The following is a 16,040-nucleotide window of genomic DNA, read 5'->3' as shown; positions in this document are numbered from 1 at the left end:
ACACAATGGATTCCTAGTCCCCTTGACCATGAATCCCTTTAGTTTTCAAGCTTACAAACCAAAGTAGGACCTTCTGTTTTCAAGTGTTGCTTGGTCAGGAGGCAGCACTAGATCATACAATGTGTGATGTGTAAGTTAGGTATGGGTCTGAACTCCACCGCAGACAAAACTCTAATATTTAAGTGGAAAATGGTAGAAGGGTCATTGAATTTTGAACTGTGTTTCACTAACCCCTAGAACTTCTAAGAAAAAGCAGTGCTCTAGAATCAAGAGGATTGTTGAACTATTATGGGGTTGTTTGCCATGTGGAATGAGATAAAAGAAAAGTCATTTCATAGATTGGAATATCTTATGTTATTTAAATGATGGGATAAATAATTTCGAAATTAATTAATACTCCTAATCGAACATAGGATAAAATAGTTTTGCACTTTGTTTCGGGATTATTATCCCTGATCGCTCGTATACCGAACGATCCCTTATAGCTTAATAATTTTATGTCAAAAACTCTCGTTGAATTTTGATGCACTCATACTCTTAAGACCTTGTGACTTGTAATATAAACCAAACAAATTCATTAAGCTGATGAGATGCTGCAGCATTTTATATTATGTTTGCTTGGGTCCAAAATTGGCAGCTATCATAATAAGCAAAGAAGTTTATACCCAATTCATGCACAGAATTTTCAGGGCTTCCTGAACAGCTTTAAGTGTTTATGAAGTAAGGTGCAAAAGAATCAATTGTACAACAGAAACAAAACATGCAAAGCAGCCGTCTTCTTCTTCATGAAGAAATCTATATTGAATTGGATATCAATGGTGCAGATGAAGGCACCGGGCTTTTGCTTCGGCTTCTGTTGCTTGTAGTTGTGACAAGCGGAGGAGAACACGAGGAAGATGGAGATGATTGAGTCAGCCTTCTAGAGCGGCTTCTAAGTTTCTTCTTTTCCCCCTCACCTGGCTTGCCTTCGATACGATTGTGGCCAACTTTGGTCTGGTTCAAGCTCGCTGGAACTAAGCAATTGCAAAGTACACCTACCAGCAAGAATTAAGACGCCATTGGTTCTCAAATTAAGCACATTTTCTCATAGATCTTATGCTTGTAGAAATCAGAAGCTGACCAAATTTGTAAAGAATCAGAACAATACTTTAATCACATAAAGCAAGCATGAAGTAAACTTTTTGGATAAGTAATTCCTTAACATACATGCTTTAATTAGAAGAAACTTTTCAATTGGGAATAGGACGTTTAATACACTCTACTACTTGAATAGCTACCAAGGTATATTTGGGTCCACATAAACTCATGGTGGCACTAATTCCTAACAACAACACTATACCCGGTGTAATTCCCCTAGTGTAATCTAGAAAGGATAGTGTGTATACAGAGCGATGGAGATTGCTTTTCGATAGACCCTCGATCCAAGTAAAAGCATTACAAAGCAAGTTGGAAAAAATAAAATAAAGGGAGGTAGGGAGGGAGGGAAGAAGCCTTACACAGTAGGCGTTTCGCTATAAATATTATTCACAATATTTTGGAATACATTTTCACTTTATTCCGAAATATACTTGTTTGGCCTTGAAAACCAAAAACGTATTCCGGAATACGATTCCACAATTTTTGGTCTTTTGAAAAGCACCTCTTGAGGTGTTTTCACTTTTTTTGCACACAATTTTTCCTATCACGTTATAAAAAAGTATATTCAAAGTCTAAAATATTTTTGAAAATACTATGACCAAACACAACTTCAACTCTATTTTTAACTTCAAAAATATCAAATAAAGTGAATACGTTTTTTATTTTCATGGCCAAACGGATCAATAATACTCTCTTTATTCCAATTTATGAGACACACTTTCTAACTTCTCCGTCCCATGAAAATGTCACATTTTTATAATTGGAAATAATTTAATTTTAATTTTCTTTTTTTATCTTTAATGAAATAATTTATAGTTATACAAGCAGTCAAAAAGTGTTTTATACCATAAATTTCAAAAGTCTTTTCTCTTAAATTTTGTATCAAGTTAAATGATACCATATAAATTAAGGTGGGAAAATACTAAAAAAAGCACGACGAGCATACTAAAAAGGAACAATAACCACAAAAAAAATGCAATGAAATTAAATAATATTCCTAACATAAATGAGGTTGTAACAATTTCCAATTAAGCTATTTTTCAGTGTGAAAAAACTGATTAATTAACAAAGATAATTGAGCTGCAAAAGAGAACAATAAAACTCAAAAGAAAACAAAAAATCCAACATAAACATAGCTAACTATTAATTGATCGATTAAGAAACTCACCGATTCGTGCGAGTCGATTTATCCAACTAGGAATCGGATTATCAGTCAGTTTGAGACAAGCATCATTGCAGAAATGGTTGCAATTCTTGCTTATAAGATTATAAGCATTTCCCTTATACTTCTCAGCAAGCTCTTCCATTACTCTTCTCACTTCTCCATCACTCATCTCTGTCCATCCAATCAAAATCGCCTTCCTAAACGTAAATCCTTCGCACTGTTTCGGTTCCCCTTCGAAAATGCCCGTCGTTGGATACTCATGAGCTCCAAATGCGTACTCTACTCCATGAACTAACAAAAATAAATAAATCAAATCCAATTCCTCAAAAAATTATTTACACCTCCTATTCAAATTTAGCTCGCCTAGATCTATAAAAATTTCAGGTACAATTCAACAACAACAAAAGCAATTACTGACCTTGAACACCAGAATGGTAAACACCAAGACCAAACCAATAAGCATAACCATTAATAGAAGTTAAATCGTATACGTTTAGATACACGGGCACCGATCCACGGCCACAATTAACTGAATTCTTTCTGCACAACATCTTCGCACATAACCCAAATATTCACTCTATAACATAGCTAAAAAAAAAAAAATTTAACAAAAAAAAAAAAAACAGCCACATTGAATTTTACTAATTAACAAAATTCAGGCATCTTAAAGGAGAACTATGGGTTAATATTAGCAGCGGCGTTAAGGTGCAGCGCCGTAAAATTTTTTGGAGGAAAGTGAGATTTTTTATACTAATATCAAATGCAGAAAGTACATAAAAAGAAAGAGGCCTTTTTTCTATATATATAAAAATTTGAGAGGGAATTTGGGGAAAGCTTAAAAATAAAGATTGGAAACTTAGGAATCTGAGCTGTAGGGTGATCTAGTTATTTATTTTTTTTTTTTTTTCATATAATTAGTGAATTTAAAATTTGAAAAATCGATTTTTCTGGGAGAAAGTAACGTACACTCATTATGATATCCAGTGGGAAGCGCTGGAGTATGTTCCTTATGATAATATTTTGGGATGGAGATTTCATTTTTTTATGTGTTTGGTTTTGTGTTCAATGTTAGTTATCGGTATTGAAGTTCGGTTAATTTGGATTCGCGTCATATTGGATTCATTTAGAAGAAGCATTTTCTTCAAAAAATTTCTATATTCGAGGTTTAAAATCAAAAAATTCTAATTAAAAAAAAAACAACTCACAACACGATATCCTTTGATGACGACAATCATTACTGCTTTGGGATGGGAATTTTGCATTTGATATTCGATATCAATATTGAAATCTAGTTAGTTTGATTTTGCATCACATAAAGCTCATTCTAAGAAAGTATTCCTTCCAAAAAAAATTTCATATTCAAGACTCAAAATCAAAAACTACTAATTATATGAAGGAAGGGGCGATATGGCATTCACTCACCAAATCTTTGGTGGGGACTTTCATTAGTGTTATGGAATGATTATGGAAACTTTATCTTCAATTATTCTTAATATAAAGAAACTTTGTTTATCCTAATATTAGCAAAGTATAGTACTTTGTTATAAATTTTTGTGAAAAAAGTCTTTTATGTGTCTATTTGTATTAAACTTGCTAGTAAATTCATATAAAAAATGAAGCAATTAATGAAGATTATACATTCGGTCAAGAAGAAAAACTTATAATATCGTAATCGATCATGATCTTTAATATGAGTTTGATCGACTCTCGTTTGTTACACATTTTCTGATTGCTCTGCTTGTAATAGGTATTCGGTTTACTGGTTTAGGTATCACATTATGGCCACACTGAAGAAAGAATCGAATATTCATTGAAATCATTTACTCCATAGTTTGATGGATTTTTGAAGATCAACTGATTAATCGAACGAGAATAAAGATAGAATCTCGTTCTACATATCAATGTCGACAATAATAAAATATATAGTAAGAAAAAAATTAACCGACTTTAAAAATTGGAAGAATTGAAATCCCAATACAATTACAAAAAAAAACTATTTCACTCCTCTGTCGTCTTCTTTTTTTAGTGATTCCAAATTTCTCATCTTTCTCGCGTACTTCATTCTTTTAGAAATGAATTTTTATCGTAAATGACTTCCTATTAAATTATACACATAAAAATAAACTTCTTTGATAAAGAAAGCCCTAGTTGAATGATTGCTTACAAGAACTTTTTTTTTTTCTTTCGTGAGGATTTACAAGAACTCTTACGATATCATGTCATCTTGGATAATAATATAACTACCTTCAAAGAGTGAGATTACTAATATGGAAATTACAATACTATTGAATCTGGAAAATGATAAAAATGGTCTTTCATATTTGAGATTAGATCTAAATAATCACTTACATGAATTTTAATTTAAACAATTTTAGTTATTTAATGACAATCAGAATCCTTTTTAAAAACTTGAAATTCATCTTTAATTTTTTTTAATTATTAAAAAAAATAGTCTAATGTATAATCATATGCTATTTTAAATTCTTTTTGATAATTTTTTTTTTCTTTTTGTTTTCATGTCCAAACATGAGACTATAAAAGTGAGTATTTTTTTTTCATCTCCATTAAGTATTTAACAAATTCTGATATTTAATTTTCAACAAGAACTATAAAGAAAATCAAAAAAGTAGCTCGAGAGTAAAAAGAACAGATTATTGAAAAAAGTAATTTTGATTATCTCTTTCTTCCTTGTTATAGGAAAAAAAAAATATTGAAATTAAATTCTTTTGGGTAGTTTATTTATTTATGTCTCTTAAACATAGAGGATATTTTTTGAAGCAATTATAGTTTCCCCAACAAGAAGAATCTGAGAATGAAGAGATACAAGAAAAAAGCAAAGTAAAAATTTTCTTTATAGTTCGTTTACCTTTTTTATCCTAATTAAGTCAACTGCCTTTCTTAATCACTACTCTTAATTTTGTATTTCTTTTCGAAGAGGTCAAGCGAATAGTTGAAACTTTGAATTCATTCTTTAATAAACAAATAGATTAAAAAAATTATTATGGTCATCTTAAAATTAGTGGATTAAACTATTTGATGATAATAATAATTGTTTGATGTCTCAAAATGGGGTAACAAATTGGTGTGAAAAAGTTACTTTACTGAGAGGAGCAATGATTATATGTATAATTATCTACTGTCACAGATTTAATCTTCCGTGATCCCCATGTAGATCGGTTAACGCGATCTGCAATCTACATGAGGAGTTATTCATTTGCATTTTTTAATCTTATTTTGTGTTGGTCTTTAATTTTTATCTTTAATAACAAATATATATACGGGCCAAACTTTTTAAAGACTTACGTCTCATTATGCATAAGTTTGATTGTTGAAAGCAAAATATTAAAGATTAGTCCATGCATAAGTTTGATTGTTGAAGGCAAAATACTAAAGATTAGTCCTTGTAAAAGGCAAAAATTAAAGATCGGCTCATTTGAAGTATAACACGTGCAATTTTCTTTGTAGGATCATTGCCACACTAGCTACGAGCCTGGATTCTGAACAAAATCAACACTCGGTGCCTTAACTTGTCCAAGCGGGCCACTATCATGACATGATATATAAAGCATTCTTACAAATGAAAGAATTTCAAAATATACGACCTACAAAACATTCTTCATTAAATTATAAATAAGTATCAATAACTCACTATTTATGTAATGACTCCAAGATCAAAGTTGAAATGCAAAACATAGGAGCATGTTAGACTCGTCTATCTATACCTTTGATCACAACTAAATAAATTGAGGGAATGACATTTTTAGCCTTGTTTTATCGTGTTATTTCAAATCTAGTTTCTATGATATTCGACTAAGCACGGTTAATCTTCAATTAAGCAAAGCGTGCTATTTTGACTCTTGACTAACATATCTCATCAAATTAAACTAAGTGATAACTTTTAATAAGACACTTTTAACCTTCAATTATCTATTTATTATTCAAACAACTAATGTTTAAATGAAAACTTGAATATACTATGTCCACAGTGTCTTGTTGATAGTTATCATTCCATTTAATTTGATGAAATTTGTTACCCAAAGATTAAAATAACACACTACTTAAGTGAAAGTTAAAAATGTTTAGTTAGATATCCCAGGGACTGAAATTGGAATAACGCGATAACTTAGGGACTAAGACCCCATCGGTCTGCTCCTTTTAATGGACATTCTTAATCTTTCTCCAAAGCAATTTACCAGGACAAAATCTCCGACATGATCATAACTAAACAAAGCAAGATGAGATGTTGTGTCCCATAAGGAAAGAGAAGCTTACCAAAAGCTAAGTATGTAGATCTTAACGTCAATCTGATTGCTTGTTTGAGCACCTGAATCTGCATTTGTGAAATGCAACACCCAAAGTAAAGATATGCGAGTGCATATGAAATTATACATATGCAAAGGTAGAATGAACATGAATAAAAAGAGAGCAACTAAGAAAAATCAAAATTATAGCAATGGTGAAAGACAAAAAGGCATAGCAATCATTAGGTTGACATTACGTTTGTATTTATCATTCATCAGTTCATTCTGAAAATTTATTAGTATAATCTTTATAATCCATCACGTGAGCACATAAAATCTAACTTCAACTTCAACCATAATCAAACTAAGACACTACATAGCTTGTTGGGTAATAGACATCCATAACATAGCCGTGCAATCAAGTTATCCATAATAACGCCTCGTTGAGCAATATAGACTATAGAGAATACACCCGACTCAATTATACGATCCAAATCCTATGTCAGCAAATATAGTTTCATACGCTTGTCATAGAGACTTATAACTTTTCGATTAACCATTTTACACTCTTTATTTCATGTTCATATAGTTCCATCCAAAAGTTCATAATCACAAGTCAACCTTAATCTAAAAAGCTCAAAGATCGTGGTTGGCTTCATGGCTTGAAAGCCCATAAAATATTATTCAAGTCATGTACATTATCTTGTAAAATCATGTAAAGTCATATGTCATAGTTTGTAGGACTGGTTTAAATTAAAAATCATATCGTTATGGCATAATGTCTGTAGTCTTAAAGAAAATGCATAATATTAATCTAATCAAAACTTGACGAGTGATCAATTGGACATTTCATGAAGCATGAGGATATTTATCAAAATTCATGATGTTCTTACTTCTTAGCAAATCTTCATGAACAAAGCTCATCATAATCATAACTAATCCTAATAATTTCATGGAGGAGAATTTTTGAATTCTTCAATAAATTAGAACACGAGGAAGAATAATAACGATTCATATTGCTAATCAATTTTTGCTCTCCATATTTAAATTAACTATTTAAGCTTTTTATATTTCAAATAATGTAAGATAAATAATTCTTTGAAGTTTGAAATCATTTTCCAAAAAATACTTTGATAATTTTGCCATTTCATTTTGTAAATATCCTATAATATGTTGATATAATATTTGAATTTTAAAATAAGTCTACAATTATTAATCACATTATATTTATTAATTTTGACTAACTTATTATGACAAACAATTGTTTTACTAAGACTATATCAATTTTAGATTTAGACTATATCAATTTTCGATTAATTATAATCCCCATACTATGATTAACCCATTTCTACAAAGTACAAATAAATATATTACATTGTTTGAATTAAAAAGCTTAATTAATCAATCTCAATTTTATTTCAAATTCTGTCCAATTTTACTTAAATAAGATTATCCAGACAAAAAAAAAACCTTCATTAATTGAGGGTGTGTTTGGTATGATGGAAAATGTTTTCTGGAAAAGATTTTCCTATTTTCCTTTGTTTGATTGCAATGAAATGTTGGAAAAATATTTTCCACATCAACTCATTTTTCTCAATTTGATAGAAAATGATTTCCCTCGTGGGCCAAGAGAAGTCATTTTCCAGAAAATGACTTCCTTGATTTATGACCCCTACCCCACCTCTCTTTCCACCCTAACAACACTTATATTTACATGACTCAAAAAAATTCATATTTCTAAAAAATTTACATTACTTGAAAATATTTTTCACTGTACTTTGCTTCAATTTTTCACTACTTGAAATAAAAAGTAGTGAAGCTCGAATTTTTCTCATTTCCAATGTTCGCTGAATGTATTGTTATTTTCATATTCATAGAGGAAGATTTACCTATGTTACTTTTGCTAATTGCATATTTCATCTTGTTATCGATGTAACATGTTTCACGAGGTTGAATAAGCTTGCCGTTCCGTTATATTTCTATTGATTGTAGTATCTTGAGATTGTCCGGACAAAATGTTGAAAAGTATCACCTATATTTGTTAATTAATAGTTGCTTAAATTTAGCGATTGTAGTATTTTAGTATTTGATATTGATATTATTTGTTATGCTTAAATTATTTCTTACAAATTGTTGAGTTGTTAGAGACACTGATATTTCTAAAAAATATATTTTTACTCACCAATCAAACACTAGAGAATATTTTTCTAAAAAATATTCTCTACCCACCAATCAAACACCATAAAATATTTTTCACTCACCAACCAAACATAAAAAAATAAGTAGAAAACTAACTTATTTTCCGGGAAAACTTTTTCCAATGAAAATATTTTCCATCATACCAAACACACCCTGAGTTAATTCAAGAGCCAAATATAACATCGGACCCCACTGGACCGTCGGCTTGAGAACCGAATAGCAAGTCCGGTTTAATCCCGGTTCATTTTTCAAAAGAAATTTAGTCCGTGCCGCCGTCACGCCGCCGGCTTCTGGCTTCTCTTTTGATCGGTGAAATGTGATGTTTAGCGGTAGAAGAATTTTGGTCCGTCTTTCCAGACGATCTACAATCCGAACACTTTGCAGTAACCACAAGGCAATTACCAGCTGTAGCAACAACGGCAAGGTTAGTAGTAATAGTAACAAGGAAGTTGAAAACGCCGTAGCTTTAAGTCGGAAGGATGCGTACAAGCAACTGGAGACCCTTGACTTTATGACTGCTGCCAAAATGCTTTTTACGGAGCCACCGAAGAAGAAGAAATTCGGGTACTTTTATAAAGGTTTCTCATTGACATTTTATCGAACAGTGTGCCTACTTGTATGCATATCTATTTCATGTTACATTCCTGTTTTGTACATTGACATGCTTTAAGTTCACTTTTGCTCCTGATTTTGAATTAAGTAAGCCAGTATTATAGCTGAGGCGACCTCTTTTGTGCTTTCTGTGTTAGGATCGAGAATCCCAAATAGTGCGGAATTACAACAACAACAACAAACCCAGTATATTCCCACATAGTGGGGTCATATTCCCACATAGTGGGGTCATATTCCCCACATAGTGGGGTCTGGGGAGGGTAAAATGTACGCAGTCCATACCACTACCCCGAAGGAGTAGAGAGGCTGTTTCCCAAATAGTACGGAATTAAATAAAGTAATCAATTAAAGATAATAACAAAGACGATAATAACGAAAAGTTAGAAAATAAAGGAGACACAAATTTAACATGGTTCGGTCAACTTGACCTACGTCCACGTCCACAACCAAAAGGAGGAGAAACTTTACTAAACACCAACGGAATAAAAGAGAGTACAAAGACACAAAAGAGAGTACAAATTAGAGTAATTAAATACTCTTATATTCCAAACACCCAAGAGAATAACCTCACAAATATCACTCCAAAGAAGAGGTTCACTCAAAGTATTTCCCAACACAACTCTCTCTCAAATACTCTCTACAAAGAAGAAAACAAACGCAACTACATCTTCTCAAATGTTGATGGTTTGTTTTTTAATCAAAGTGAAAGAACTCTCCCCTATTTATAGAGATGAAAATGAGCTTGTTTATGTCATCCATGATGTTAACGGAAGATGTAAATTTCAACATTTGCATGTGAATGGGTGAAATTTACAACAAAATCTTTGGTAGCAACTTTGTTTGACAAATCCAAAGATAATCTTCCAAAAAAGTCATTGGTAGCAACTTTATTTGACTAATCCAAAAATAATCTTCCAATAATCTTTTGTAGCAACTTTCTTTGACAAAGCAAGTGTGAATCAAAGCATAAACAAAGGCCACATTACAAATATCCACCTTGGCCTGAGTTTGGTTAATATAGTAAATTTACTTCACCTTCTTCACAAAGCCTCAAGGGGCTTTCAAAATTCCATGATATCAAAATCAGATGAGTCTCCATCGGAAATTGAAACGGTAGGAACACCTGTAATAGTAGATCCCAACTGTGCGTACAATGTCTCAGACTTGCGTGCCTTTATAACCACAAGACCACCTCGAGAGACTTCAAGAACTCCACCTTCACCTGTGTATTTGCACCCAAGAGATTCTAGAGTGCCTAAAGAGATGAGATTTTTCTTCAACTCAGGAACACATCTAACATTTCTGAGAGTTCTTACAATACCATTGTGCATTTTAATTCGAACAATACCTTTTCCAACAATTTTGCAAAATTGTTGCCTACTAGTACAACTCCACCTTCTCAGAGAGATTTAGTATAATACTAGATCTCGCCTTTTAATCAAGGCTATCAAACTCCTCGTGATACGAGTACGATCACGTACGTGGACTTATGAGGGTGTATGTTAGACCCGTGACTTGGTGTGTGCAAATGAAGTGCAAAGGAGCACCTAAATGGACACCAAAACCGTCCATACATAGCACTCCAAGGGCACCTATTGAAGCATTTGACTAAGGGGTTTGTAACCTACTATAAATAGAATAATGTAGTTTTTTAGTAATCAGATTTTGATGAATATTATGAGTGTACTACACTTGAAACATTTCCTCTCTAAGGAGAGAAGACCACCAACCCGAAACTAGGGTGATACAAGTGTGGATTTCACTTGTGTTGCATTCAAGGCTTGGAAACGTAGGTGCTTGGGGAGATTGACGTTTCTCTTGTGTCCACGTCAGAGTGTCGGTATTGTTATTACATGTATTAAGGGTCTTAGTGTTGGATCTATACTTAGGTTCTTAGTTATTGTAGTAATCTATATCACACTACCTATCTTTACATTTTGTTGTTGTCGTCTTGTTGTTGTTGTGTAGTGGACTGATTTGGGTCCTTTCTTGAATCTTAAAACTTATGTTATTGTTGTTCATTTTGTTCTTCACGTTATTGTAGTGTTGTTGGCTGTTTTGGGTGTTAAAATACACCCTCATATCTTGTATTCTTGTTGTAGTTGTTAAATCCGAGAGTGGTCTCCATCTTAGTCCTCAGATCTTGTGATTTGTGGACTGTTTTGGGTTGTTTGTTTCGTGTTCCTTGTCATTCTTGTATCACCTCGTCTGTCATTTTTTTTTTTTGGAAATTTTCTCCTTTCCTTCAATTTTAAATCCTTTAGGTTGTTGCATGTATATTTGTTCCTCAAGTTCGCCATGTAAGAAAGCTGTCTTAACATCAAGCTGTTCTAATTCCAAATCATGCATGGCAACTAAGGCAAGCAAGACACGAATAGAGCTATGTTTAACAACATGTAAGAAAATATCATTAAAATCAACTCCTTGTACCTGACTATAGCCCTTTGCAACTAATCGTGCCTTATACCTTGCATCTTCAACCCCTGGAATTCCATCCTTTTTTCTTGAAGACCCATTTGCAACCAATGATTCTGCTTCCTTAAGGCGGCATCACAAGAGACCAAGTACCATTCTTATGGAGAGATTCAATTTCTTCATTCATTGCAATCATCCACTTGGCTGAATCAGCGCCAGAAACTGCTTCTGAATAATTTGATGGTTCTCCAATTTCTTCAGTTTCCTGTGCAACTGAAAAAACAAATGCAACATAATCTCAATGCCTTTTTGGTTTGTGAATTTGTCTACTTGGTCTATTTGTTGCTATGGAACACTCATGTGGTTCAACTTCAAAAGTCAACTTCTGGCTCAACGTCTGGAGTTTCAATGGTATTTTGTTTCGCAGTTGATGAGCTTGGCTCAGAAGGTATGTCAAGCTCAACCTCCACTTGTTCATACATATCATGCTCTTTGTTCTTGGTACAAGAGCTAAAAGACTCTTTTCTGGAATGTAACATGGAGGATTCATCAAAGGTTACATCTCTGCTAATTATAAATTTTGGTGACTTAGGATCAGGGCACCAAAATCTGTATCCTTTTACCCCAGTTGCATATCCAAGGAAAATACACTTTTTAGCTCTTGGCTTTAATTTTCCATCATTTACATGCATGTAAGCAGGACAACCAAAAACTTTTAAGTTAGAATAATTATCAGGTGTATCTGACCATATTTCCTCTGGAGTCTTGAAGTTCAAAGGTGTAGAAGGAGCACGGTTGATAATATAACAAGCTGTAGAGATAGCCTCTGCCCAAAAAGCATTTGTCAACCCAACATTTGAAATCATGCAACAGGTTCTTTCCAAGAAAGTCCTGTTCATCCTTTCTGCAACACCATTTTGTTGAAGTGTCATCCTCACAGTTCGATGTCGAGCAATTCCTTCATTTTTGCAAAATTCGTTGAACTCGTCATTACAAAATTCCTAGCCATTATCAGTTCTAAGCTGCTTGACCTGTTTTCCTGTTTGTTTCTCAATCAAAACTTTCCATTGTTTGAAAGTTAAGAAAACATCACTTTTGTTTTTCAGGAAATAAACCCAAACCTTCCTTGAATAATCATCAATGAAAGTTAACATATGCCTAGCACCACCTTTTCGATGGGGTACGAGAAGGACCCCAAAGATCTAAATGAATGTAGTCCAAAGTACCTTTTGTTCGATGAACTGCTGGAGATTTGCTGGAGATTTGAAGCTGACTCTTTTCTGCTTTCCAAACACACAGTGTTCGCAGAACTCCATTTTTTCGATACTTTGTCCACACAGTAGACCTCTTTTGCTGAGGATGGAAAGACCTTTTTCACTCATATGCCCCAATCGCATATGCTACAATTTGTTGATGTCGGAATCAGATTGATTTGAAGTGGAAACTGCAACAGCACCTACAACAGTGGATCCCAATAAAGTGTACAACGTACCTGATCTGTGTGCTTTCATGATCACAAGAGCGCCTAGAGAGACTTTCAAAACTCCATATTCACCTGTGTTTTACACCCAAGAGATTTTAGAGTGCCCGATGAAATGAGATTTTTCTTCAAGTCAGGAACATATCTAATATTGGTGAGAGTTCTCACCACACCATCGTGCAGTCTAATTCGGACTGTACCTTTACCAAAAACTTTGCAATGAGAATTGTTGCCCATCAAGACAACTCCACCTCCAACACATTCAAATGTGGTAAACAAATCCCTATTGGGACACATATGATAAGAACAACCCGAATCCAAAATCCACTCATCGTTAGATTTTAAACTATTATTAGTTTCTAAAAATAGTGTTCCCTCAGACTCATCAACAGTTACACTTGCTTCGGCGGAGTTAGCATTTTTGTACTCATTTGTACTCATTTTTGTTTTCCTTATGCTTTTCTTTGTTTCTCAACTTATCGTTATTATCGTCTTTGTTATCGTCTTTAATTGATTACTTTATTTAATTCCGCACTATCCAGGATTCTTGATCCTAACAAATTGGTATCAGAGCCGGATCTAACCAGGTTTTTTCAGTAGCCAAAATGACTATAACAAAGACTTACGTTGAGAAATTAGTTTGATAGCCTTGATTAAAAGGCGAGATGTAGTATTATGCTAAATCTCTCTAAAAAGATAGAGATACCTCCTTCAGATGCATGGATTTGAGGGGGAAATTTGTGGGGTCCAGCCCCATATGCAGAATTTTCAAAGTCAAGAATTACTGCATGTTTATTGTTGTCAAATTTTGTTGGCCTGCCAATTGCAATATTTGACATTGCAATTGTTATATGTCATTGCTGGCATATAATAGGCACAAAATTTGCCCATATAAGGAGCCCCTCAGCTCCTTTGTTTAGTACACCAACACCATTTTGAGAAGAACACCAACATTTGAGAAGATTTAGTTGTGTTTGTTTTCTTCTTTGTAGAGAGTATTTGTGAGAGAGTTGTGTTGGGAAATACTTTGATTGAACCTCTTCTTTGGAGTGATAATTGTGAGGTTATTCTCTTGGGTATTTGGGATATTAGAGTATTTAATTACTCTAATTTGTACTCTCTTTTGTGTCTTTTTACTCTTTTTTTTTCCATTGGTGTTTAGTAAAGTTGTTCCTCTTTTTGGTTGTGGACGTAGGTGAAGTTGACCGAACCACGTTAAATTTGTGCCTCCTCTATTTTCTCAATTTATCGTTATTATTGTCTTTGTTATCATCTTTAATTGATTACTTTGATTGATTTCGCACTATTCGGGATTCTCGATCCTAACAAATTGGTATCAGAGCGGTCAATCCCGATTTTGTCTTGATTTCAAACTTTGGTATGTGGTAGTTGAAAATGGAAGCTATCCTTGTTCAGGATGGTTCAGATATTGCACTGCAAGGAAAGGAGAAAATTTTAGAAAAAAATGACAGATGAGGAGTTTGATAACTTTGATTAAAAGGCGAGATCTAGTATTATACTAAATCTCTCTAAAAAGACGGAGATACCTCTCTCTGATATATGGGACTGGATGAGGAGATTTGTGGGGTCCATCCCTATAAGGCTATGACTAATTTTTTCAAAAGTATGACAAGACTTTCTCAACCTTTGGCAGAAGAGAAAATCTGCACATTATCTTCTCTAGTTGCCAATATTGAATTGCAAATTCAAAAATAGGTAAGCAATGACATTGCATGGTTCTTTGCTGTCATTGATGACATTAATGGGAGCAATTCTTTCCTATAAATTGAGAGCTTCAGCTCAATTGAAGAACACACCATTTTAGAAGAATACACCATTTTGAGAAGAACACCAACATTTGAGAAGATGTAGTTGTGTTTGTTTTCTTCTTTGTAGAGAGTATTTGTGAGATAGTTGTGTTGGACAATACTTTGAGTGAACCTCTTCTTTGGAGTGGTATTTGTGAGGTTATTCTCTTGGGTATTTGGGATATTAGAGTATTCAATTACTCTAATTTTGTACTCTCTTTTGTGTCTTTGTACTCTCTTTTGTGTCTTTGTACTCTCTTTTGTTCCGTTGGTGTTTAGTAAAGTTGCTCCTCCTTTTGGTTGTGGACGTAGGTCAAGTTAACTGAACCACGTTAAACTTGTGTTTCCTTTATTTTCTCAACTCATCGTTATTATCGTCTTTGTTATCGTCTTTGTTATCGTCTTTAATTGATTACTTTGTTTAATTCCGCACTATCCGGGATTCTCAATCCTAACAAATTGGTATTAGAGCCGGATCTAACCAAGTTTTTTCAGTAGCCAAAATGACTACAACAAAGACTTACGTTGAGAAATTAGTTTGATAGCCTTTATTAAAAGGCGAGATCTAGTATTATACTAAATCTCTCTAAAAAGATGGAGATACCTCCTTCAGATGCATGGGACTGGAGGGGGAGATTTGTGGGGTCCAGCCCCATATGCAGAATTTTCAAAGTCAAGATTACTGCATGTTTATTGTTGTCAAATTTTTTTTTTGCCTGTCAATTGCAATATTTGACATTGCAATTGTTATATGTCATTGCTTGCGTATAATAGGCACAAAACCTGCCTATATAAGGAGCCCTCAGCTCCTTTGTTCAGTACACCAACACCATTTTGGGAAGAACACCAACATTTGAGAAGATGTAGTTGTGTTTGTTTTCTTCTTTGTAGAGAGTATTTGTGAGAGAGTTGTGTTGGGAAATACTTTAAGTGAACCTCTTCTTTGAAGTGATATTTGTGAGGTTATTCTCTTGGGTATTTGG

At 33.4% G+C, this 16,040-nt stretch overlaps 2 protein-coding genes across 2 annotated transcripts in view; one reads left to right on the top strand and one right to left on the bottom strand.

The window, feature by feature from the left end:
• Nucleotides 1-579: 579 nt before the first annotated feature.
• LOC107865853 (deSI-like protein At4g17486) lies at nucleotides 580-3,378 on the bottom strand. Its single transcript, XM_047409922.1, has 4 exons — nucleotides 3,269-3,378; nucleotides 2,721-2,853; nucleotides 2,306-2,593; nucleotides 580-1,034 (listed from the first exon to the last, which is right to left on the bottom strand). The coding sequence occupies exons 1-4, from the start codon at nucleotides 3,338-3,340 to the stop codon at nucleotides 796-798; spliced, it is 732 nt and encodes a 243-aa protein (XP_047265878.1). The 5' UTR covers nucleotides 3,341-3,378; the 3' UTR covers nucleotides 580-795.
• A 5,489-nt stretch (nucleotides 3,379-8,867) lies between these two features.
• The window catches only part of LOC107862003, a 21,211-nt gene continuing 14,038 nt past the window's right edge, over nucleotides 8,868-16,040 (top strand). Inside the window, exon 1 of the mRNA XM_016707426.2 lies at nucleotides 8,868-9,306. Within this exon, the coding sequence (XP_016562912.1) occupies nucleotides 9,062-9,306 (245 nt within the window). The 5' untranslated portion in view covers nucleotides 8,868-9,061. The remainder of the gene's footprint in view (nucleotides 9,307-16,040) is intronic.

This window comes from Capsicum annuum, chromosome 3 (assembly GCF_002878395.1).
Source record: "Capsicum annuum cultivar UCD-10X-F1 chromosome 3, UCD10Xv1.1, whole genome shotgun sequence".
NCBI lineage: Eukaryota > Viridiplantae > Streptophyta > Magnoliopsida > Solanales > Solanaceae > Capsicum > Capsicum annuum.
Note: the sequence above shows the minus strand (reverse complement) of the source record. Positions and strands in the feature narration are given on the sequence as shown.